The sequence below is a fragment of the Ammodytes marinus genome, assembly GCF_949987685.1.
Source record: "Ammodytes marinus genome assembly, chromosome: 9".
Lineage (NCBI taxonomy): Eukaryota > Metazoa > Chordata > Actinopteri > Uranoscopiformes > Ammodytidae > Ammodytes > Ammodytes marinus.
This window is the reverse complement of record NC_137213.1, coordinates 18328977-18355341: the sequence shown is the minus strand read 5'-3', so window position 1 is coordinate 18355341 and position 26365 is coordinate 18328977. Positions and strand designations below refer to the sequence as shown.

At 40.3% G+C, this 26365-nt stretch overlaps 1 protein-coding gene across 2 annotated transcripts; it reads left to right on the top strand.

Moving 5' to 3' along the window:
* The first annotated feature begins 217 nt into the window (after nucleotides 1-217).
* Nucleotides 218-26365, top strand: kdm4ab (lysine (K)-specific demethylase 4A-b). Of its 2 annotated transcripts, XM_080034337.1 has the most exons (23): nucleotides 218-355; nucleotides 1640-1801; nucleotides 2298-2473; nucleotides 2614-2728; nucleotides 2959-3152; nucleotides 3350-3399; nucleotides 3495-3598; nucleotides 3688-3825; nucleotides 4645-4865; nucleotides 5541-5704; nucleotides 5813-6465; nucleotides 7762-7869; nucleotides 8260-8389; nucleotides 8598-8773; nucleotides 9253-9466; nucleotides 9814-9893; nucleotides 12036-12091; nucleotides 13444-13552; nucleotides 14853-15044; nucleotides 20419-20589; nucleotides 20984-21103; nucleotides 21715-21807; nucleotides 24985-26365. In XM_080034337.1, the coding sequence occupies exons 2-23, from the start codon at nucleotides 1661-1663 to the stop codon at nucleotides 25120-25122; spliced, it is 3543 nt and encodes a 1180-aa protein (XP_079890463.1). In that variant the 5' UTR covers nucleotides 218-355; nucleotides 1640-1660; the 3' UTR covers nucleotides 25123-26365. The 2 variants fall into 2 exon arrangements, with proteins under 2 accessions (XP_079890463.1, XP_079890462.1); XM_080034336.1 differs by lacking the exon at nucleotides 7762-7869 and having other exon boundaries at nucleotides 8275-8389.

Below are 26365 nucleotides of genomic sequence, written 5' to 3'. Positions count from 1 at the left end.
ATCGCTCGCTCAATATATCCTTTAAACCATTTAAAAGTGCAGCAACATGGATAATATATCAGGTAATATTAACAGGCATTACAAAAAGATGATAACATCATCCATCATACGACGGCTGATCGGAGTCGCCTCTCTGATTGGCTAAGCGTGTCCCATGCGTGTTGTGGTAAACAAAATCCGACGTGCGTGTGCATGGTGTGCATGCGTAGAAGTGGTAATGGGGATAGTGATCTACTCACAGGGGGCTTAGTTAGCAAGCTGTCTTCTCTAACTTTTGTTCAGAGCTGATATAATTATTGATTAGTAGGTAATAACAACGCAAAGGAATAACCTCTGAATCAACCGCGAGGAGGCGGTAAGTGTTTTAATTTCGAGTTGGCCTATTTGTTAGCTTCTCAACTCAAGATGCTAATCCAGCCGGAACTGCTCTGCAGCTAATGTCGATGCTAGGGGTCGGGTGTGGTGTATTTCCTGGAATAGGTATAACTGACTTGGAGTGTGATAGTTTTACAGTTTGTTTTGCCCATACTTTAACACTCGTTGAAAGACACTTTAAGAAACAAGCCTGCTCTCATTGTGTAACTTAAAAAGTCTAATGAAAACGGTAAAGCTAGATATGTCCAAGTTTGCTAACGGCTCACTGTACGAATAAGCTCGGTATACTGTAACGTAGCAGTGGTGGTTACAGTATTACAGGAAGTAGTCATATCCCATCACGGTGTTAGCGTGAACTACCTAGCTAGCAAGTATGTATTTTCTACTTTTACACCATGAAAACATGATGGCAAGTTTACTCTCAACACTATACGATAATTTGCACGTCATATTCGTGAGTAGAACTAAATAGAACGTAAATAGGCTACCAGCGACAACATATGTGCTATGCCAATGCTATGCTATATGTCATATAGGCTACCAGCGACAACATATATGCTATGCTATATGTCATTGCATAGTCGTTATGTATTAGGCTTTACGCTTTACAGTCTATGGTATTAGCTCGTGTCTCTTTACTGGTTTAGCAAGCGAGCTACTGTTAGCAGGCTGATTTAAAGAGACTCCGTATCAACCAATCACCGGTGGTTATAGCTTTCCAGCCTATCCAGCCCTGTCCCCTGCTAACTTTACCTGGTCTCAAGTGGAAACGTCTACACAAACGCAAGATACATCAGTCGCATATAATAACCCTATTTTTGTTTTCTTTTTACAGTCTATGATAATACCACAAATTAAATTACGACATGCATGATCTGCTATTTAGAACACTGATAGTAACAGTACAAATTGTGAGCGTTCATTTTAAATGTCAAAAATAAAAATGGTTCAGGATGTTTTGAGAAGTTACTCAGGTAACCAAACACTTGGTACGTTGTAATGCTAATAGTGTCAATGTCAGCAACCACTTTTGGAAATCCTGAAAAAGAAACGTGCCAAAATACAAATTTTTATATAATCATGACTTTATTAAAATATTATTAAAAAAAAAAACTTGGAGATATCGATTTGCAGTTATTCAGTAAAGTTACAGTGATAAGAGTACAGATAATGGAACTGTTAATAGTGTTTATTTAAAATCAGAGTGAAGTTAATCAGAATGTCATATCATAAATTTACAATTTCGTCATTCAAAATCCAACAGGAGCAACCATTGGGATTTGGGATGGCGTCAGACGCAGTTTCCCAAAACCATGGTTCCAAGGGGATCATGACTTTTTACCCCACTGTGGAGGAATTCAAGAACTTTACACGTTACATTGCATATGTGGAGTCCCAGGGAGCACATAAAGCAGGGCTCGCTAAAGTAAGTACTGAACCATTGCATGTTGTATGAAATGTAAAGCCCACTGAGACAAATGTATTTGTGATTTTGGGCTATACAAATAAAACTGATTTGATTTGATTTGATTTGATGTGTTCATTCACACAGACCTTATTCACAGCCATTGTAGTGTAAGGGATCATATTTATTAGCAGCAAAAATGGTGATGGTGATATATATATATATATATATATATATATATATATATATATATATATATATATATATATCATTTGTACAATCATTTGTGACAAATGTGTGCATTCTATCTGACAAATCTATCTTTCTGTGTGTTTTTAATATGCAATCATTAAGGCACATAATGTCATTGTTTTGCCTTTTCCATCCCTTCATGTGTTTCATACATGTTTACACAAGCTTCCCAGAAAAATGCATTCATAGCTTTGCTGGTGAATAGTCTTGAAAAGAAACCGTGTTAAAATAACAGAATAACAACTAACAACTTTCCTCCCCCAAGATTGTCCCACCGAAGGAATGGAAGCCTCGAGGCTCTTATGACGACATAGACGATTTGGTGATTCCTGCACCCATTCAGCAGGTGGTGACCGGCCAGTCAGGCCTTTTCACACAATACAACATTCAGAAGAAGGCCATGACCGTCAAAGAGTTCAGCAAGATTGCCAACAGTGACAAGTGAGAAGCTTTAAGCTTACAATTAAAAGATTCTGAAGTCATTTCTGTTTCATCTACAGTGGAATAACGTTGACTTTTTTATCCTCTGCTAAACTCATTTTATGGTGTTGGTACTAATTAACCATTTTGACTGCCTACAGGTTCTGTAGTCCACATTACGATGACTTTGAGGAGCTGGAAAGGAAGTACTGGAAAAATGTGACATTTAACCCTCCCATTTACGGAGCAGATGTTAATGGAAGTCTATATGACCCTGTGAGTGGATGTTTAGAATATTATTATATATTCATCAGGGATCAGAATCAGATTTATTGTCATTGCACCATTACAGAACAACAAAATTGCATTTCAGTTCACACCCCACCAAGAAATATAGAAGACAGTGACAATAACATGGGTGGATGAGTAGCTGTTGAGGTGACACATCAGGGATGCTGATACTACTGATTATTGCTCATCTGGTTTTATCTGCTTTGCTCCTGTAGGATATCAAAGAGTGGAACATTCGCCGCCTAAACACCATTTTGGATACCGTTGAACATGAAAGCGGCATCACCATTGAGGGTGTTAATACACCCTACTTATATTTTGGCATGTGGAAGACCACCTTTGCATGGCACACTGAGGACATGGACCTCTACAGTATCAACTACTTGCACTTTGGAGAGCCCAAATCATGGTGAAGACACAAACTGTTATCTTCTTGATCCCATGCAGGAACTTTTGATTATTCTTACAAATTATTGTCATTACATTGTTTTTATATTAATCTGAAGAGTGTTAGATCTGAATGTTGATCCAAGACCCAATATCCCAGAATGCTTTAAAAAAAAAGTGTTTTACTGTGACTAAGAAGACTCAATTGAATATGTGCAGGTACTGTGTTCCACCAGAGCATGGGAAAAGATTGGAGCGTTTGGCTAAAGGTAAGATACCGGTGGGTTTTTTCTATAGATGGTCATAATATGAGGCTGTTAACTACCCTGTTACGCTAACATCTTTCTAATCTGTCTTCCCAAAGGGTTTTTTCCTGGAAGCGCCCAAAATTGTGAGGCCTTTTTGAGGCACAAGATGACTCTCCTCTCTCCCTCTATACTGAAGAAGTATGGCATTCCATTTGATAAGGTATGAGTTGGGAGTATTTACTTTGTTCCCGCCAAACAGGCTAAATGTCTACACTGCAGTCACTAATCATTTCATTGCATCTCATTCAGATAACTCAGGAGGCTGGTGAGTTCATGGTAACTTTCCCCTATGCCTATCATGCTGGTTTCAACCACGGTTACAACTGTGCAGAATCTACCAACTTTGCCACAGAGAGATGGATTGAGTACGGCAAGAAAGCAGTTTTGGTAAGTAACGCCAAAGGACACAGCATTAAAAACTATCAATAACCTAATTTGAATGCTAGTAAGAATGTAAACACGCACATTCATTTGTCTAACTACATGTTTATACAGTCCCCTCCAAAAGTATCGGAACGGTGAGGCCAATTCCTTTATTTTTGCTGTAGACTGGAAACATTTGGGTTTGACACCAAAAGATGAATATGAGACAATAGCTCAACATTTCAGCTTTCATTTCCAGGTATTTACATCTGGATCTGATACACAACGGAGAAGATAGCATTATTTGAAAAGGAACACCACATTTTTAGGCGAGCAAAAGTATTGGAACAGATAGACTTTAAAGAAATTAAAGTGAATAAAACTTAATATTTGGTCCCAAATCCTTTGCTTGCAATACCTGCATCAAGCCTGTGACCCATTGACATCATCAAACTTTTGCATTCTTCTTTTGTGATGCTTTTCCAGGCTTTCACCGCAGCCTCTTTCAGTTGCTGTTTGTGTTAGGGGGTTACTCTCTTAAGTCTCCTCTTTAGCAGGTAAAATGCATGCTCTAAAGGGTTTAAGTCTGGAGATTGACTTGGCCAGTCTAAAACCTTCCACTTCTTGCCCCTGATGAACTCCTTTTATTGAGGAGCTATTGTCTCATATTCATCTTTTGGTGTTAAACCCAAATGTATCCAGTCTACAGCAAAAATAAAGGAATTGGACTCACCGTTCCGATACTTTGGGAGGGGACTGTATGTGGACTATAACTATCAACTGTAAACATTTTGTCATCTGTATATATATATATATTTGTAACTGTATTTTTGTTCCATTTAGTGCTCATGCCGTAAAGACATGGTGAAGATTTCCATGGACGTATTTGTGAAGAAATTCCAGCCCGATCGCTATGACACGTGGCTGGCAGGGAGAGACACGGGACCCATTGATCACTCACGGCCCACACCAGAAGCTAAAGAGTTCCTGGGAGAATCCTTTAATGACATCACCAACAACAGCAACTCCATGGAGAGCTGTGGAGAGGACGGAGAGCGGAAGGGGTGGGTCATTCACTACAGAAAATGTCCTATTCCATTACTGTATTTGTACTAATACTTTACAGTGTAACATGGTTAAGCAGTTAGGGGGATTTAGAACTCCCAAGTTATGTTGCTCTATGTGGTGTTGGGAACACCTTTTGGGTTTGTCGGCCATGGAAAGTCCAGTGACAATGTGTGACTGTAGAGCATCATTCCTATGTCTTTGTCTGTACGCCTTTGTAGCACTTTTGTCTTGCATCAGTGAATGTGGATTGGCCAAACTAACCAAGATTCCTTCTATGGTGGAGTGATTAAAAGAATATATATGAGAACTGTGATTGATTTAATTAGTAACTAACCGAAATCCCGATATCCTTTTTATACTTACACAATTTAGCAGATGCTATTCCAAAGCAATTCAGAGTTTTGTTTCTAATCAATTAAAAAACATAAACTCAAGTTAAGGTAAACATTTGACCGTAGTCGTAAATGTCCTGTAAATGGCTTGTTCTAAGTTCTATAATAAAATCAGGTTCGCTATCTACACGCTGATTTCACTTTCCAGCAAATGAAATAATATAATAATTGCATTGGGAAATAGAAGATGTTTAGTAAATTGAGTTGAAGGTCTTCTGTGCTCAATTGTTCTATGTCCAAACTATCTTCCCCATGTCTGTGTGTTTGGTAAACCCTCAGCGCTACACAGAGGATAGAGACCAAGAGACACAGAGTGTGTCTGGAGGTGCCCGAGGAGGTTGTTCCCAAGGAGGAAGATGAGGAAGTGGTGCAGTATGGAAAGCGACCCAGACTAAGCCTTATACCCCCACGTAATACCACACAAGATGGCAAGAAAAATAAAGGTAATAACACCTGTGTATCACCTTTTACTAGTTTCCTATGGGGCAGCTGAAGGTACCCATTATTCACTCTCACTTCCTAAACAGACGCCGTTTTGATTTCATTTACAGGTCCACCGAAGTTGGTTGTCACACCGACCAAACTCACCCTGTTGGATCCGTTTCACAGGGGCTTGACCCAAATTAGCAGTGATGTAGGCCGGCCCCCTCATTACACCAAGACCCGTGCACCTGCCATCTCGTCCCAGTCCCAGGCCAGAAACGGTCATCTATCCGTTTCAACTGCGCCTACGTGGACAGAAGCAGCCGCTCAACCTGCTCGCAAAATGGGTGTGGCCAGCCTGCTCTTCCATAGGACTCTGGTTCCAAAGGACACTCTTCAGGTGCACAGCTACACGCTAGAAAAGCAGCGGCAGCAGCAGCCTCACACACAGCTGCAGGTGCACAGCTATGCCAGAGAGCACCAGCCCCGTCATCTACAACACAAAAGCTGCACGCCGTCACACACACAGGTTCAGATCTCGTCTAAAGCACCGAGCTGTGAAAGAGCCAAGACACAGCCAGAAGCCAAGATCTCTTCTACCAAAGTAGCACAGAATGAATGGGAAGCACAGAGTCTTGTGGAGCAGGATAAACCTAAAATGCCAAAGCCCCTTGAGGATCAAGCTGAGGAGGAGAAGCCTCAGCCCACCTCCCCAATTCAAACACTACACAAAGAGATGTGCAGAACGCAGGTGGAGGAGGCCCCAAAACACAAGAGAAAGGTCTGTTTTTATTTTTCTCTACCATCTATACAATCACATGAAATAAAATGTTAAGATGTTAGTCCTTGTTGGCTTTCTGTACACTGGTGCACAATCATGCATGTTTCAGCACAGTATGTTCTACGTTGCATGCATGTCTTTTGTGTCATCATAACACTATTCACTCCTGAACACAGGCATGCAAACTAGTCACCTTTCGGCGAAATTCGCCGTTTTGGAAACAAAATTGGCCATCTATGTGATTCGTGGAGATCCGTTGGGGGGGGAGGGGGAGGGCCGCAGCCGCAGTACTATTACTTTACCGTGTTAATGTGCCTACTTGGTTTATGTGAATCACTTTTTAAATAAATTCACGGAGTTTGCCAACCGTTGTTTTACAGCCATTTGCATTGATTTATGCGCGTGCTGATTAACGGCCGCGGTTGGCGGATTGTCACTGCAGATTAACGTGTCACCTCAAGTTAATAATGTGCTTTTGTCTATTGCTGTTTTCACGGTTTTTGAATGGTGCGTGGTGTTGTCGACACACCTGAGGTGAATGTAGTGATTATAGCAGATCAGCGGCGAAACAACACACTCACCTGTTTCCTCCATTATCATCCCATTTTGCACCATTATGTTCCTGCCCATGACTGAGGTGTGTGTGTGCGTGCGCGTGTGTGAGTGCGTGAACACGAGATTAACTATGGTGACAGAGTGTATTCTTATGTGTGTGATTGATGGTTGTGTAGCAAAGATAAGGCAAATCCTGTTTGCCACAATATAAATAGTTAGTTTATTGTAAGGGAATTTGGTGTGATTGATTTGAGGCTCCATGTTATTTTCTGTCTTATTTAAAGCTGGTTTTGCCAGCATTTTTATCCGTTTTTCCAAGCTGTTTTTAACGTTTTTCTTGGTAAATAGCCTACCTACACACTTTGTATTGTAAAAGTCTGCCCCCAGACCCCCCTGCCGGGGTTTGTTTTTGGACTTCTCACCTTTTTCATGGCTTATGAGTTTGCACGCCTGTGAACAAATATACTCTTGTTTTAAGTTTATATTCAGTGTTCTTGGATACCTGTGTCTTTCCTTCAAAATTGCACTCTGCATGAAGGCACTAAAATAAGTTGTGGGTCACTCTGTACTGGTGCATTTCCTTGTATGATGATGACATACTAATCTCTTTGAGTTCATCATTATTTCTAATTCTACTAACAGAGCAGTTATTTCTCTCTGGAGGCAAATTACACTATTAGGCATAATTCAAATAATGTCTTCCGCACATCTTCAATGTTATTCATGCTGTTCAAACTACAGAGTAACCAATGCCCCCTTGCGGATAGTGGCATTATCATCCTGAAAGAAACCGCTCCTGTCAGGCAACCAATGCATGATGAGAAGAAGGTGATCGCTCTAAATCATTATGTAAGTAGTCACTAGCAAGTAGTCTCGCAAAGCCAGACCAAACTACAGCAAGTAGTATGGTCTGGAAGCACTCCGTTTAGAGCCGTCTATTCGGGGGGAAACTGGGCTGGCCTGTTTTTATTTCTTTAAACCAATCACAATCATCTACGGCGGGGCTAACCCCGGGAAGCAGCCAATGGAGGCGTAGCGTTGTTTGCCGACGCCAGCGCTTAATAGACGCTGGCTGAAGTGGTCAAGCCAGACTACTAGCAAGAGATCCATGCACCCAATGTTTTATTTGGAAATGAATGCATACCAGTACAGAGCTCCCAATAGGCCTCATGTGGCAACTGATGTCATGTTCGTTGCTACGGACACAGTTCAATCCCTGTTTTGGAGTATTGCTTACACGTGTTACACCAGCAGATGTCAGAAGAGCAGTCATACTGCAAGTCAGTTGTGAAGAAGCAACAGCAGCAGGCAGAGCTGGGTAAGCTGCCCCGTCATCACCCTCTACTCCGAGAGATGAACAGTGACGATGGTAAGCAGTTGTTTAGTTCATTGCCATACTGTTGTGTGGTGCCAGTTTACCTTTTTACTCTATTTAAAGTAATAGTTTGTCTTATTTTCCAATACTTTTTTCTTATCATGGCCTAATTTCACTCCTCTCTTCCTCAAAATCCTATTGCTTCCACTGCCCCCTTCCTCCTTTATTCACCATAACTCTCTGCTCTTATTCCTTTCTGTAGAGATGTATGAAGATATAGAGGTGGAGGAAGAGGAGAAAGAGGAGTGGGCAAAGCCGCTAACCCAGCTCTGGCAGTGTCGGCCATATAACCCTCAGGCAGAGAAAGAGTACAACAGGAGCATGGGCCAGCAAGCCCCATACTGCTCCATCTGTCTGCTCTTCAGCACTTATCAAGAGGTAAACTTCCAGCATTTATTAAGTTCTGTTATTTGACGTTATTATTACAACCCTTTAGTGTCTGTATTAGGTGGTATCATAGTTATCAATAGCTCCTTAAATATTGACATTCATGGATGTTGTGCAATGGTTTTATCAGTTTGCAAGGCCTTCAATAGAACCAAGAACAATAAAAACAATTAAAAAGTCTGTAGTAGCAAGAGCAAAAATGTATCTATTTTAGAAATTGATATATTTTAATTTTAATTACTATTTTTTACCTTCTAACAAGTTATATAATTCTTAAAGAATAGCTTGTTACTGTAGTTTTTAAGTGAAACAAATGTTGCATGAATTTAATTTGCCACTTCAGAGTTTGAACTATGTTTAGTTTTGAACAAGTTTGAACTAACTGATGGTTGGAAATATCAGGTTTTCTTTTAAGTATTATTAGAAATAGTATGCTAACAAGCATCTGGCCATTTATTCCCCCTCTCAAGTCCGAGTCCATGAGTGGGAGTTCCTGTGTGACGTTGGTGAACCGTCCAGGAGACCGCCAGTGGTCCAAGCCAATCATCCCTGAAATGTGCTTCAACACCCAGACTAGCAAGACCAACGACAGTGGGGAGGGGCAACTGTCTAACCCTTATCTAGGCCCGGATGGAGCCAGTCGGCTGGTCAGCTGTGCTCAGTGCTGCGTCCGCGTACATACTAGTAAGCCTCTTTTCTGTCGGGAAGTACAGTATGTAGCACTACTGCAGGGATTGTTAAATGAAATACATCTGGCATTTTCAGGTCATTTGTTATTCTTTTAACCACTACGGATATTGTTACAACTACTTAAACACAGACACACCCATGGCACTATACAATATTCAGCATAGAAATAATTAAATAAAAACTCCTCACACAAGTTTCATTTAATTTGATGCAGGAATGACCCAATGTTTTGAACACAGATAGTTTTTTTTTGTATTTTTAAATGTTTTATACCAGCAAAACATCACTAATAATACTGTGAAAAGATCCTTTGTTACATGTTCCTTTCTGTTCCTGTGCAGGTTGTTATGGTGTGTCTGGCGATGAAGCAGAGCTGGACGACTGGCTGTGCGCCCGCTGCGAGGCCGATGCCACCACCGAGGTTAGTTCATTGGGCTACGTTGTTGTACATAGGGGAGAACAGGGTTATATGTCACACGGATTGGTTGTCACATTCGTTATATCTCGGCACCAGAAGGCGCTGTTTCTGAAATGTTGGTACGGAAATGTCCAGAATTGGGATCAGAGGTCACCTACATAGTCCTCTTTGGAGTAAGACAGAAGAGTACGTTTTGTGTTTTTCATTGAAATATGAAAATATTTAGCTCCTCAGTATTTTTCTTCTAGGCTTTTACACAATGGGTTTATAACAAAACACTTGTTACCCTTAAAAAGTGTGAAGGGAAAGCTATAGTTTAGATTGTTGTTAGCCAGCTAACTAGTTAGATGGTTGTAAGCCTTGATGCTAGCAAGAAATTCCAACCCACTGCGCCACGGGCGCCCCTTGTTTTTATGTTGTTAAATGGCTGGTCTTAATATGGGTTTCCTGTTCGTCTTCCTTTCTCATTTTGCGTTAAGATACATTAAGTTATGTAGGCTTATAATTAAACTTTCAAATTTAGTTCTGCCTTCTTTTTAAGTTTTTCCCATCAATGTAGCATTGTGACAAACAACCCCATAGTGTGTGACAACCGACCCCTTGACGGGGTTGGTTGTCACAATGTGTCAGTGTCTTTGATGGTCAATTACTTCTTCATTACAATGAGAGGGCACACATTTCAAGACAACGCCTTAAGCTTCAATGTAATGTAGGAATGACTATTGAAAGATGTTTTGGCGATGAGCAATTCTTACTAGAGTAAAAAGTGTACCTACTAACCCCGTTCTCCCCTACTCATTATATTTGATCTGCAAGTCATTTATAGTGCTCATTATACCAAGAAAATACAGTAGCAGAGTTGTGGTATCCCTTTGACACGTTGTTTAGTATCATAGAACATTTGTTCACTGTTCAGTAATATAAGGAAGTCCAGCATCACCAATCATCAACAGCAAGCACAGTGGGAAAAGGACATTTTAATTGGAAAAACTTGAAAAATGTCATCAGGTAATATTTAATGCTGTGGCCTGACAATATGCTTCAGGTGATAAATACTGAACACAGGTAATCTAGGAAGAGCTTAGAGTGAAAACTATAGTATAACACAGGTTGAATATTGAAGAAACTGTGACCTCTTTATATGACAGGCCAGTAGTGATGGTTAACTGTCACCAGTTTGTTATAACATAAGACAAACTTAAATTAAGTAAAGTTAAAAAAGAAAGGCTGACTCAGTCTGTTTAAAGTTTGTCTTACTTATTATAGATTATTATGTACCACACCAGGACCCCAATGGTAGTAGTCTCGCTGTTGTTACACACATAAGCTTGGCTCTGTGCTGTGGCGTCTTATTCTGAGACTGTGCGAGTGTTCCTTCCTCTGCGTGCAACTATCTGAAGTATCTGTTCCTTCCAAGCCTCTTTGCAAGATTTGACATTTGAGGTGAATGTGGCCCAATTTTGCAGTGACACATTTTGACCACCAGTGGGCAATGCTCCACTTTATAGTTCATTTTGTGATACCCCAATGAACTTCAGCTTCACACTGATTTTGTTTTAAGTTGAAATCTGAACCTTTCATTTCAGTTTCAGAATCTTTCGGCTGAAGATTCTCATTTTTCTTTTATTTATTTAAGAATTATAGCGTTTTATTTTATGGAAATATAAGCAGCCAAGGTCACTGATTTTCTAGCCACTGCGCAGGCTGTCCCCATCAGTTTTCTTTACACCATGAATCTAAATGAGTCAACATCTTTAAAGAACTGTTTGTCAGATTAAAACTTGTGGCTAGCAGTTTTGAACAGATTTTGTTAGATAGCCAAATCAGCTATTTATTTATGTCATACCAGCTCTCTTCACCTACTGCCTCACAGTTCCTGTATTGTATGGCTGCTGTATAGATAGTAATGCACCTCTGCGATTCACTGATAGCACACAGTTTAATACTTAAGCAACTGGCTTTAAGAGAGTGCAGTTGTCAGACAAGCATTACTTAAATAAGTTACAAGGATCAGCGATAGTTTTATATAGCTGACACCTATCCATGTGATCCAGTAGAGGAGATTGTCCAGGTTGTCCATCCCTTGTATAAATAATTCAGTCAGAACATTAAATAACAGTGTTGTGTCTGTGTTTCTTCCTCAAGGACTGCTGTCTGTGTTCCTTGAGAGGCGGAGCGCTGCAGAGAGCCAACAATGACAAGTAAGATATGACAGCAGACAATTTATAAGTTGTATCATTCAGTTAATGTGTCATGGAAGTTTTAACTGTTCTCCATAATAGAACCGAAAAGTAAATGTTAAAAATGTGTAACATATATTTTAATGTGCAATTAAATCATATGATAACACATCATTTAAACAAATTCATTGTCACAGTCACAAACTTGTGAATGTTAAGTTTTCAAGAAGGATTTCTGATGTTTACAAAACAGCCCAGTCATAGTGGGTCTGCCCGTTTCTTCAGTCTGTTACTGCTGAAACCCAGCTGGTGGATCATGCCCCTCAAGCTTAAAATTCACACACACATACACACACACACTCACGCACACGCATGTGCATTTGCGGTGCCCTCAGCCCGTGATAACATCGCACTGTGTAGGGCACAGTAAGTGAATGTCAGTTTAAATGACAGGAAATGCCTATAGACAGAAATAACATTTTTCCACAAGTCATCCATCTTGATTGGCTTGTGGCTTTAGTTCTTCAGAATAATGCACTACATCATATAATTGTCTGTTAAATATTATCCTATGGGTTACTACTGGGGATGCAACAATTTTTTTCGAGTAAATATCTAAATTTGACAATTAAAATGCATTAATTTATTCCTCAACACTACATATACGTACTGTGTTAATATAGTTCCCCTCAAACACAGATGAGGGGTGTTGCTCTTGTGTAACAGCATGTGTAACTTGCTAACGTGAACTTGTTGCTGCCCTGAATTGCACCAGGTGCACCAGATTTGTTTTCGTTCCTTGTCCGTTGTTTGTTTGATTTTCCTCACTGTACAACCATTGTTCCTAGAAATGTACCACTATGCCTCTTTTTGAGAGTAAGAACGGAGTGATTTTGCAAACTAAATTTTCTCAGATATTATATTATTTGTCAGAGATTGTTGTCTTATTTTATGGCAAGGTATCCAGCCCTTCTCAACACAGTCCTGTTTTAAAGGAACCTTTGTTGCCTTTGGGGAAGCTTGGGGATTTTTTTGGTGTTCAGTAATGGTGACTAACACTTGCTTCCCATTTAAATAATATTACATATTTCTCTGTAATTTCATCTTTGAATATGTCTTTTTCAATGTTTTACATTCAACAGTCCCAAACTTTATGTTATGTTCTTGAATGTTGCAGGAATACTACTAGAAGTATGGACCATATTTGGACATTAACTTGCACTCCTAACAGTAGTTAGGGCCAGTCATGATGTTTAATTAGGAAGATAGTGTAACCACATTGCTGACTACGTGCTCAAACATTTCTAGAAAACTTGCACCCTGAAAATCGAACAGTTTGTCCTGAATCTACTCTATGTTTGCCTTTCACACAGATGGGTTCATGTGCTTTGTGCCATCACTGTGCTGGAAGCTCGCTTTGTCAACATCACCGAGCGGGGCCCCATTGACCTCTCTGCAATCCCAATGCCACGGTTCAGACTGGTAAGATTCACTTCAGTTACTGCAGCCCGGCTATCATTTGGTTTACAGCGATTTAGATTTGGAGACCTCAGACCTGTTTTGTAGCCTGTGAGTTGATGTGCTACTATCCTGCAATTGAACTGTAGTTGTTCAGCTTTGCTTTGTTTATAACTTAAACTCAAGCACATTGTTATAAATAAATGCACCAATGCACAGAAAATGCCGTATTGCTTTTGTGGCCGCAAACAAAAACCTTTCCTAAATATCGCTGTTGTCGTAATTCCTATACCTATATACGTAATATTCATACCACTATTAGCCGGGTAAGTTTTTTTTTTATGTGTCAAACACTACGCATATTAAAGCTGGGGTGGAGGATTTGGGGAGAAAATGGCAGTTGGGATAGAGATTTGAATCCAAATACCTCAACCGCTCCACTAGTTCTCTTTGGTCCCTCCCCTATGGTCCCTCCCTGACACGCTCTACACCAACAAAGTCGTGCCAAAGTGAATGGACAGTCCCGAGAGCCAATAAGAACAGAGAATTGGAGCCTCGCTCTGATTGGTCAAAGTGTACAGCTCATGTTAACTTTGACCAATCAGAAATCACATACCCCAGCTTTAATTCTTGGTTAACTGTAATCTAAGGGCATTTGTTTGCGGTTTTCTCTGAGGATACACATTTCACCATTGGGAAATTAAAGTGGCACCTGTTGAATGTCGCTACTTATTTTCACTTCGCCTTCTGGCCCCCGGACGTTCCCGAACAATAGATGCTGCTTTTTGTGACAGAACTTTAACATTTTGATTTTCTTTTCAAATGTTCATAAGACACCACAGCTAACCAAGGCTACTGACAGCACCCAGTATATGTGTACCTTTTGTCTTGCATGAGTCACATCACAAACAGCCTGTAGGAAATAATGCTGGACTTTGTTCACAATGGTTGGCCTTGCCTCCATTGTTATAGGTCTTGATCTCAAAGGGGGACCTCTATCAGTGGGATGTACATCTAAAATATGTACATATGATGTCAGATGAACCGCATTAAATGGTCAAAAGGAAGTTATGTAATTTCCCTTTTTAATGTGTCTGTGTTCCAGTGTCATGTCTGGGTCCTGGCCTGGCATTTACACCCTTTGACAACTTTTTTTTTTTTTTGTCGTGTCTCTCTCTCATCCTCCCCACTTGCCTTGTTTCCTTTTTCCTCCTTTTCCTTCCCCCTGTACTTCCTTGGCTTCAACCTGCCACTCATTTGCCTTTTCCTCTCAACCCCCTTTGTTCCCACACATCCATGCGTTTGGTCTTTGTCCCTCTGGTAGAAGTGTGCATACTGCAGGAAGCGGATGAAGAGGGAGGTGAAGGGCTGCTGTGTCCAGTGCTCCCACGGCCGCTGCTCCACTGCGTTCCACCCCACCTGTGCTCAAGCTGCTGGTATCCTCATGCACCCAGACGACTGGCCCTTCATCGTCTTCATCACCTGCCACAGACACAAAGCTCCCGCCCTGCCCGAGGTAACCAACCAGTAACGGGAGGATTTAAGGGTGTAGTCTGCAGCTCTGGAAAATGCTTGTTGTCAAAATAATGATATGTTTTTTTAAATCAGTGAATCCGCTACCTGTACGTACTGTGTGTGCGCTGAAAAAAAATGTAATACACAGCCTAGGCTCTGCAAAACAGGCATGTTGCCAGCTATGGTGGGCCCTCTTTGTTTACCTACCCTTTGTTTACAGAGCTTAGGCTGTGTATTGACAGTATATTCTTTGAGGACACTCACAGTACGGGACAGGTAGTGGAGCCTGTAGGGCTGGCCCGAATGCCATTTTTCAGGCTTCGAGTATTTGTTGGTTTTTCCGAGCGAATATTCGGATATTCGTTCCAGAAAAACACACCATCAAACCAACATTAATAATGCCAATGTACTCACTGAAACCAAGTGTGTGAGCCGAGACAGCAAGCTGCGTAGTTTGTTGATGCTTTAATAACTTTCGAACGGTAGTAAATCATCATCATCATCATCATCATCATCATCTTTATTGTCAAACTCAAGGTCCATAAAAAGAACACACAAAACATAAGAAACATAAAAAACCCACCCCACAAAAGTCGGAGTTCCTTACTTTTTCCCCGTGGAGGCGAACAGCTGTTTTTCCGTTGCAAATCAGCTGTCCTCCGCACCATCGTAACCCATACAGGAGCTTATCAATTCATCCAGGAACGTGCATCTTTTCGGCGATTTATAAATCCATACAAAGATCCAATATTGATAGTCTTTTGTGTCCATATTATATCCATTATTGACCGCCTATTCCCATGATGCAAGCAAAGCAAGTCACTGTTGATGATGGGCGATAGCAGCGCTGCATTAGGAACGTAAACAAACAGCTAAGGTAAGCTAACGTTAGCATTACGCCAAGCATTAGGCTACTTTTCCTTCCAAAATCGCGCTAATGTTGTGGTATAGAGTTAAGAGGAACACATACTCTATTCTTCCTCCATCTCTCTCTCCCTACTGCGCTTAGTGCCGCTTTTAGTTTGCCTCGCTCTGGTAACATCACGTAGCCTACAGCTGATATCACCTGAAAGGACAGCGGCCATGACAGCGGCCAACTAGGTTAAAGTTCAAATAATTTGATCATGTATTAAATGAATGTCTAATGTGTATTTTACAATTGTTGTATAATTTATAAAATTATTTTCTGACTAAATATGTTGCAGTTTGAGGTACTTTTGCAAAAAAAATAATGTTAATTATTATTTTTTTAAATGTAAAAAAAGAAAACCCGAATATCCCGAATACTGAATTGAGCTCCGAATACTAATTTAACAAACAAATACTCGGATATTCGAATAATTCGAATAATTCGGGCCAGCCCTAGGAGCCTGAGGAGATATTCACTGATTTCTCCAGTATCGACAACTTCACCTTTAAAGCGGCTACGAGTAACATTTAAATATCTTTTAAACAGCCTCATGCAGAGCCGGCCCAAGCCTTCAGGGGGCCCTAAGCGAAATATGATTAGGGGGCCCCTCTCCAATGTTAGCGCTGCTAAAACTATAGATCTGTGTTAAATATCATTCACACACCCAGTGTTTTCCGCTAGTGCCTCCACTGTGCGGCTGTGCGAAAATATTAGACAGCCGAGATTCAGACCCTCCTAGGGGGGTCCGGGGGTTTGCCCCCCCCGGGAGATTTTTTTAACCTTTTTAAAGTGAAATGCATGAATCTGGTGCACTTTGAGAGGAAAATTAAGAGGCTAAATCTGAGAAATTTTGTGTGAACAAATAATTTGGAGACACTGGGTCAGATGAATTAGAAGCTATTGAAGAAGGACATGGATTTTCCATAAAAATATTAATATAAAATAAAATATTATGGAGGGTCCTCTGGGTTGGGCTTGGAGCTCTTTTTCTTTTACGGGACATATTTCTCTGTAATATAATGAATGCATTTAAATGCAGTGTGAGGAACGAAGCAGAAGAACTCTGTTGTCCAGCTACTGTATCTTTTTTTCCACAGACAAGGCTGAAATAGGCTATAGACTATACACAGTGCATGGGCAACTGAGGGCAGCCCCATTTCCAATTGTTTTTAAATAAACTCAATACACACTGTGCATGGATGTGAACGTGACATAATCACATAATTTCGGATTTCCTCCCAGATGAACTGATTACATTTTTAGGCTATTAATTATCTAGACCAAAACATTTTATTCCTTTTTTTGTATGATAACTCACATTTGCATAATATGATGTTAATATCAAACACACAAACTAAAAAAAAAAAAAAAAAAAAAAAATTTTTTATTTTTTTTTTAGGGGGCCCCCCAGGCAGTCGGGGGCCCTAAGCGGCCGCTTAGTTCGCTTATGCCTCGGGCCGGCTCTGGCCTCATGTTTCCTCTGATAATCATAAATTACCTTTAACAGCAAACGAGACCATCAGTGCAAAGAAAGACGTTTTTAAATAGTTTTTATTACTGCTTTTGGTCTGGTCGCACACCCAGTCCGATTTTCGGTTCGCTCGTGCAAGCTCTATGGTCACATATCCGTATTGGTCGCAGATTTCAGTGTGGCGCCGCAACGTGAATTGAGAAGCCTATCCCTCCAGGTGAGGGAAGGGGAGCGGGAGCCTTGTTTGAGACAGTTATTTGTCGTCATAATGACTGATAACGGGGCTGAACCATCAAAGAAAAAAAAGAAAATGCAATGAAGAAAAGCTAAAAGGGAGGCTACGGGCGGGACGAGGGCGTTGCCAAGCAACGTGTATACAATTTCACGAGAGCGAAACTAGACTGCAGTGTTTACTCCTAAATGAATGAGCGGTTGGTACTAACACAAAGTTTGCTTTGCTTCACCATCATCAGATAACCATTATCTGAAATAGTAATTATTTACAACAACATAAACACATTACCTCATCGTGATCCATACTAACTGCCGTCTCTCGTTCATTCGCTTTCTGTGAGGACACGTAATCTTTCAGCTCCGTGAGTGAGAGAGAGTAGTTAGGTGACACTGCTGCATCAACTCATTGCAATCAGGTGCGTGTGGCAGTGACTGGCATTAGTTCATGCAGTGTCAAAATCACTCTCACGGAGCCGAAAAGAGACCTCACACTTTCAACACACGGACATGCACTATATTGCTCCCTTCTCAGTTCACACTCACGCGCCTGGCACGAGCTACAAAACAGCTTTGCAACAGCGGGCGTCGTAAAAATACTACCGCTTTTGTTCAAAGGGGACGCCAACGTGCCATGTTACTCGTAGTGGCTTTAAGTGCAAAAGGTCACATTATTTTGGCGCCCTTTGACTTTTTTAGTTTTGTCAGGGGCTAATTTTTCTACAAGCACTTTTTCTGTTTTAAGAGCTGATATGCATGTTGTGGGAAGCAGACAACTTTATTCTTTTCATTTTTGAGAGTATTCTTGGCTGATGAAATTTTTTTTCTTCCATATTGCTTGAATAGTTTATTTATGATAGTATATTAATCCACCAAGGATATAAATGCTAACAGAAGAGAGCAGGGTTCTGTTTTTCTCAGTTCCTCATTGAGTAAAGAAAGTTTACTTCCATGGAGGTCAGTATCAGTTTCTACAGCAGGGAAGGTGGCATAATCAGCAGGGCCAAACAAGCTCACTCAGACATTCTATTAAAGTGGCTTCACAAAGAATTCACACCTCTCAATTTACAGATGTATTCAAAATCAGTTTAAAGATGGTGGACCAATTGCCGCCTGGTGCATCCTGTTTGCTTTTTAAACAAAGTCCCTCCGTTGACCTCCCAGATAAAATGTTGGCAAGGTAAAGACAGGGCAAGGATATAAAACCAGTTTTGAGTGTTCTCAGGAGGGCGGTGGCCTCAAAAAGTATGAAATTAAAGAAGTGTGGAACCAGCAGGACAATTCCTAAAGTTGGCTGTCCCCCAAGACTGAGAAAGCAGTCGAGAAGAGCCTCCATCAGGGAGATGACCCAGAACCCGATGGTCACTAAATTTAACCTTTATTTTTTCCAGATAAAACATTAAGAACAGTTTCTTATTTACAATATTGATCTGGTCCAAGAGGCCCCACTAGGAATAAAGGCACAAATGACAAATAACAAATACACAAGCATGACTCACATTAGACAAATATATAACGGATATACAAATGTACAGCCTATGTACAGAGAAAAAAAAGAAAAGAAAAATAGAAAACACAAATGCACTAAACTAACTAGTCAGGGGACGGGTATAAAGGTCTGGTCAGGGTGTAATAAATAAGAGAGCTGTTTGGTTTGGTAGAGCAGGCAATTATTTGAGTTTCCACTGTCAAAAGTTAGGAAGGCTACCAACATAAGCCATACCTAGTTTTGTCATCCTTTCAGAATTGTGCAACGAAATTCATTGGAGCTGCACACTGCAGTCAGTTGATAGGTTGAGTGTTTACCTCGAAGCTCTTTGTTTAAGGTGTTACGTTCTTCCTTTTCATTGAATATATATTGGCGGGCTACATGGTGTCCCAGGTGTGCAAAGCTTGTTGAAACTTATCAAAGAAGACTCAAAGCGGTTATTTTTGCCAAGAGGGTTTCTACAAAGCACTGAATAAAGAGTCTGAAAACTTATATAAATGAGAGATTACATATATTTTGAATTCTAAAAATCCTGCTGCCTAGATATGTACTGTTCTTTCTTCAGGCATTTGGGTTCACTGACAGCAAAAACAAAACATGCATCTTTATTTTTATATAAATGCACTCATCTTAGCGCTCTTCATATTATTGTAGATTTCTGACAAACAGGATATTTTTGAAGACTTTCTAATTACTTTTGCACTGGTTTCGAGCACTGGTTTAGTCAGCCATGAAGCACAGTGTAAGTTGGAGAACAGTTTTTTTGCCTAAGCTACTATACTACCATGGTGATCCATACCTTTCTACATGTTCATGCTGCTTAAAATATGACCTGGGTCTGTCTTTTGCTCTTGTGGTATTGAGCTATGTGACTACAAGTCCAGGCTTGTTATGTGAATCCTCCACTGTCATGCTTAAGTTTTTTTTCCATTTTTTTTTTACCACTAGTCAAAGAACAGAATCATTTCATAAGGCCACATTACTGACCAAGTATTGTTTCATTCATAATAGTAGACTAATCCAAGCTTGAGTTATTTTTTATTTTATTATTATTCTTTCGGACAATTCCACACGATACACAATTATCTCTTTCACATCATACATCATACTTTGTGTTGTCCGAAGGGTGACGGAAGAAGCCAAAGGCTTATCAGGTCCCGCCCCCAGTTATCGTTGTAGACTTGTGGTGTTGGTTGCAGTACAGCCGTTTATCTCTAATGCGCCGGTAGAAGTGATAAGCTTTGAAGAGTAACACTCAGTTTCTTGTCTCCTAGCGCAACAAGGCTTCAATGCGGCAGCTGGCTGTGGGGCAGAAGGCAATCTGTAAACACAAAAACGGCCGTTACTACCACAGTGACGTGGTGGAACTGACAACGGCCACATTCTACGAGGTTGTGTTCGACGACGGCTCCTACAGCGACAATCTCTTCCCAGAGGACATCCAGGTGAAAATAATTGCTTCACAACAATACTTACTCCGTCAAGTGAAAAAATATTAAAGGAATAGTTCAACATTTCTAGCTGTTTGCGTCACTCAAGAAAAGGTGACAGAAACTGTTCCTGTACCTGTGCATGGATTTTTTATTTAGAAATAAGCAACCTTGGACCATTTCTACATCAAAAATGCATGCTCAATTACAGCAACGGTTTCTGTCACCTTTTCTTGAGCAGCAGAGTGAGGCAAAAATGTTGAACTATTCCTTTAAGAGATAAAGTAGAAGAACTTTGTGAGACTTAAAGATAGATAGGTAGATATAAGCTTGTGTAATTTAAGTTTCCCTTTTAGAAAGTTTAAAGATCTAATACATAGCATGAGTGACTCTTTCTCTCTCTTTCCAGAACCGAGACTGTGTCCATCTTGGTCCACCCGCCGAAGGTGACGTTGTTCAAGTGCAATGGACAGACGGGTTGATATATGGAGCCAAGTTTGTAGCGTCACACTCCATCCCTATGTACCTGGTAAATCTCCCCTTATCAGTCTCTTGCTCTTTCTGTCTCACTAGCACCGACATCCTACTAAATATTGTGGGGTGCTGTTATAGACACAACCCCTAGTTGTTTACAGTAGGACCCCATATAATTCAATACGTTCATACACTCTATCTAAAAGGACTCACTCAGTGTGTGTTGGCTTATGTGGTTTGACTGGTTTTGTTTGAAGTCACTGGGACATGTTAAATATACACAAGCCTGCTCATCAATATGTGATGTCCTAAAGGGAAGTACTAATGTGACAACAGTGGCTTATACTATTGTTGTTTCAAAAAAGACTGAGTGCAACAGTTAAATGATTATGCAATGAAATAGCTATTTAAATCAGCGTTCATACACTTCTATGGTGTTGAATTGAATTTTCAAGCACATTATCTGTGTATTAATGATTTCAGTGTGTGTGTGTGTGTGTGTGTGTGTGTGTGTGTGTGTGTGTGTGTGTGTGTGTGTGTGTGTGTGTGTGTGTGTGTGTGTGTGTGTGTGTGTGTGTGTGTGTGTGTGTGTGTGTGTGTGTGTGTGTGTGTGTGTGTGTGTGTGTGTGTGTGTGTGTGTGTGTGTGTGTGTGTGTGTACAATCAGGTGGAGTTTGAGGATGGATCACAAATCTCTCTCAAGAGAGAAGACATCTACACTCTAGAAGAGGATCTGCCCAAAAGAATCAAGTCACGATTGGTAATTTAGAAACACCCATTTCATCTCAAGGGTCCCTGAACCTTTTTAAATCTAAGAAAATGCTGCTAGGTATGACTAATAAAACCCTATAGAATGTTAGTGCTGGGTGATCAAACGGGAGAAAAAGCTCAATATGATTTTCATTTATAAAAATGAATAAACCAAATACAGTCCCCTCCAAAAAAAAAGTATTGGAACCAAGCCCCTACCTCAGCGATTTTTACCAGCATCCAATAAGGAAGTGACCACAACTGTAGTAACCAGGAAGTGCCACTGGGGGCTGGGAGCAGAAGACAGCCATCTCTCATTGACTCCAATGTTAAACATGCCGTTTTCACAGCATTATTAAACCTATTTACAGCCTGGGCCACGAAACCATTTTAGTCTGTATGTTTAGGTCATATCTCCATGACAACACTGAGGGGGGTGAATTTTTTTGGCCCACGCTAGTTTTTATTCTTTTGGAGGTTAAAATGTATTGGCGCGATCTCTTGAGTGACAGCTCTCCGCCCGTTGTCCCTCACTTTCATGCTCACTTTGCCTCGGAGTTATACGTCAGCTATCTCCCTCCCCCTCACAAAATGGCGACGTGCACAAACCAGGATTATTGGATGCTGTGTGAATAACTGAGGTCAGCCCGGATGCTACATCCATATTATTTACTATCTATGATTGGAACATTGAGGTCAATTCCTTTATTTTTGCTGTAGACTGGAAACATTTTAGCCTGGCTCCGCCCGCCCGCCTACTTCCGGCCAAATTTCATTTTCCCTTCAGTAGTCAGTCTGGGTGTACAGTGCATTTCCCAGCTTTAGCCGGAGAATCTACAGTCGTCCAATCAGCGAACAGAGCGAGTGGCTGAGAACGATGACGTCGAAGTCGCGCTCCAGTTTCAGTTGAATGCTGCGTTCCTTTATACTCGGAAGAAGGAGATTTCCGACTTGGTAGTTCCGAGTTCCGACCTGTCTGTGGTCCAGTGCATCTGCTCGCGAAAGTATGGACGCCTACAACCTTTCTCATCCAAATAACTAAACGTTAGGCTCTAGCAAGTTCGTTGCCAGGTACCGGTAGATTCATAGACTACAATATGTAGTGAAGTCGGAAATTTCCGAGTTCCCTGTCCAACTGGAACGCACCGTCAAAAGCCGGCTCATGACACACGTGACGACCAAACGTGATGCGATTGGTTGGCTAATCCAGAGTGGCACTGGGCAGATCCAATAGTTTTAAACTTCGACAGACACCCGCCTCCAAGTGAGTGAACGTTTGCCAATTACAGCACTTCCAGACCTTCTGTACAAATGAAATGAAGTACGATGGTCTGGTAGCTCCAGGCTAGAAACATTTGGGTTTGACACCAAAATATGAATATGAGACAATAGATCAACATTTCAGCTTTAATTTCCAGGTATTTACATCTGAATCTGATGCACAACTGAGAAGATAGCATTCTTTGTAAAGGAACACCACATTTTGAGGTGGGCAAAAGTATTGGAACAGATAGACTTAAAATAAATTAAAGTAAATAAGACTTAATATTTTGTTGCAAATCCTTCGCCTGCAATAACTGCTTCAAGCCTGTGACCCACTGACATCACAAAACTTTTGCATTCTTCTTTCGTGATGCTTTTCCAGGCTTTCACTGCAGCCTCTTACAGTTGTTGTTTGTTTACTCTCTTCAGTCTCCTCTTTAGCAGGTAAAATGCATTCTCTATAGGGTTTAATTCTGGAGATAGACTTGGCCGGTTTGAAACCTTCCATTTCTTGCCCCTGATTAACTCCTTTTTTTTGTTTTTGCAGTGTGTTTTGGGTCATTATCTTGCTGCATCATGAAGGATCTTCAAATCAGTTTGGTTGCATCTTTCTTTAAATTGGCAGACAAAATGTTTGTGTCAACTTCTGAGTTAATTTTGCTGTTGCAATCATGTGTTACATCATCAATGAAGATTAATGTGCCCATCCGAGAAGAAGCCATGCAAGCCCAAGCCATGACTTTGCCTTCACCGTGTTTCACAGATGAGCTTGTATGTTTGGGATCATGAGCAGATCCTTTCTTTCTCCAAACGTTAGCCTTTCCATCACTTTGGTAAAGGTTCATCTTGACAACAACACAGTAACACATGGTGGCAACAGCAAAATTAACTTAAAAGTCTACAGAAACATTTTGTCTGCCAATTTAAAGAAAGATGCAACCAAACTGATTGGAAGGTACTTCATCATGCAGCAAGATAATGATCCAAAAAAACTGCAAAAACAACAAAGGAGTTCATCAGGGGCAAGAAGTGGAAAGTTTTAGACCGGCCAAGTGAATCTCCAGACTTAAATCCTGTAGAGCATGCATTTTACCTGCTAAAGAGGAGACTGAAGAGAGTAACCCCCCAAAACAAACAGCAACTGAATGAGGCTGCTGTAAAGGCCTGGAAAAGCATCACAAAAGAAGAATGCAAAAGTTTTGTGATGTCAATGGGTCACAGGCTTGATGCAAGCGGAGGATTGTAACAAAACATTAAGTCTTATTCACTTAAATTTATTTTCAGTCTATCTGTTCCAATACTTTTGCTCTACTAAAAATGTGGTGTTCCTTTACAAATAATGATATCTTCTCAGTTGTGTATCAGATCCAGATGTTAATACCTGGAAATGAAAGCTGAAATGTTGATCTATTGTCTCATATTTATATCACCACCCAAATGTTGCCAGTCTACAGCAAAAAAAATTAATTGGCCTCACCGTTCCGATACTTTTGGAGGGGACTGTATATTTCTGTAGTTGAATATATATATTTTTTTATTATCCAACAAAAAACTGTGCCGAAGACACGTTCCATCTTAAACGGACAGCACTACAAACCTTTTTCATCCGTTAGAACATGCCCAAAATAAGAAATGACTGTCCCAATTGAGTGTTGTTCTTGGAACCTCCCAGCAGCAAACTATCAAAATTCATTTAAACTAATTAACCATCTGGTTTCTTTAACTTTCACTCGGGAACAAAAATCAGCCTTGAAACTAAAAAGAAATAATGATTTGGCATTAATCAGGATAATTATCCACTGATCATTTTTAACATGAACATTTGTATTTAACCATATCCAACAGCCCAAGGTTATTGTATGTGAGATATCTGTAGCACAAACTAGCTTTAATGACCGTTTCCCGTGTTGTGTTTTGTTCTCAGTCGGTGGCGTCTGACATGCGCTTCGAGATCTTCACAAAGACTGAAGTCAAACAGAACTCCAAAAGGCAACGCGTCATCAACTCCAAGTACAGAGGGGACTTCATCGAGCCTGTCATCTACAGAACCATCATGGAGTGAACTTTGTTATCCATTTATTTCTGCTCCTGCTTTCCGTAGAGATGCAGCTCCGACTCTTTGGTTTCTCGGCCTGGCTTCTCCTTTTTTTTGCCCCCCCCCCCCATTGTATCATCATCATCCTTCTTCCACAGCCTGTCAGGCTACATATTTATAAACCACGGCTGGGAATTTAAATTACTTTTGTGTGCATTGACCAATATGCTTAGACCTCCGTTTTCCCGTCACACTCTGTAGATTATTTTTTCTTCCTCCATTTCATTTTTTTTTTTTTTTTCATTTTCTCAGGACAAAGCCATCAATGAATTATAAATATGGAAAAGGTTGAACTATCATCTAACCGGGGCAATCTAATTGTTTCTTTGATCTCCTACCATATTTAGCAGCTTTCAAGTAAATACAACTTTACACATTATACATATAAAAAATGTTCTACTGTAGTGATATTTCTAATATAAATGAACCATTTGCCCATAATTTTCAAAATAATTCATATTTTTTTGCAGTAAAAGAAAAATATGCTTGTGAATGAGGTTTTAAAGGAAACATATCAGATCAGTTTTTTCATTAATTCATTTTAACAAAAGCAAAACTGTAAACTTAAAGCCTATCGGCTGTTTATTACAATAACAATCTCATGAATTTGAGTACCCCGTCAAGTTTTAACCCCAAAGAAATGAATTGTCCGAAGGTAACTTTTGACACATCTCTAGATTGTACTTATTACCCCGTGCTTTGCATGGCATGGTTCATAAGTATGTCTTCTTATAGGTGTGTCAACGACGTGCGTCTACTGTGAAGATAGAAGTAAACTAGACCTGTTTTAAATGCCCACTCCTTACATTTCAAAGGGGCCGAGCATACTTTGGTTTTTCTGAAGCTTAAGGTTTGTCATAACTATTGTAATTAATGTTATTAGACTTTATTTATGCGAGTGCATTGAGTTTGAGAACAAAGCTATTTTTGTCATGTCCTTTTCACAATTCGTAGGAAAACCTCAGATGTATTTATATTTATTATATGGAAAGGTTTTCAGACATCCTGTTTAAATTTTGATGCTCACTTTTCCTTCATTGGGTTCGGAAGGTGTGAAACAAAAAAGCACTTGTTACTTACTGCCACAGGACATTGGCCATTTTGTAGACACAAAGTTCAGAGTTCAGATTGTTTGTGTGCCTGATGAAAGCTATAGCTCAGTAGATGAACATTGTAACCAGGTTCTAGTTTGATCACAAATAAACAAAAA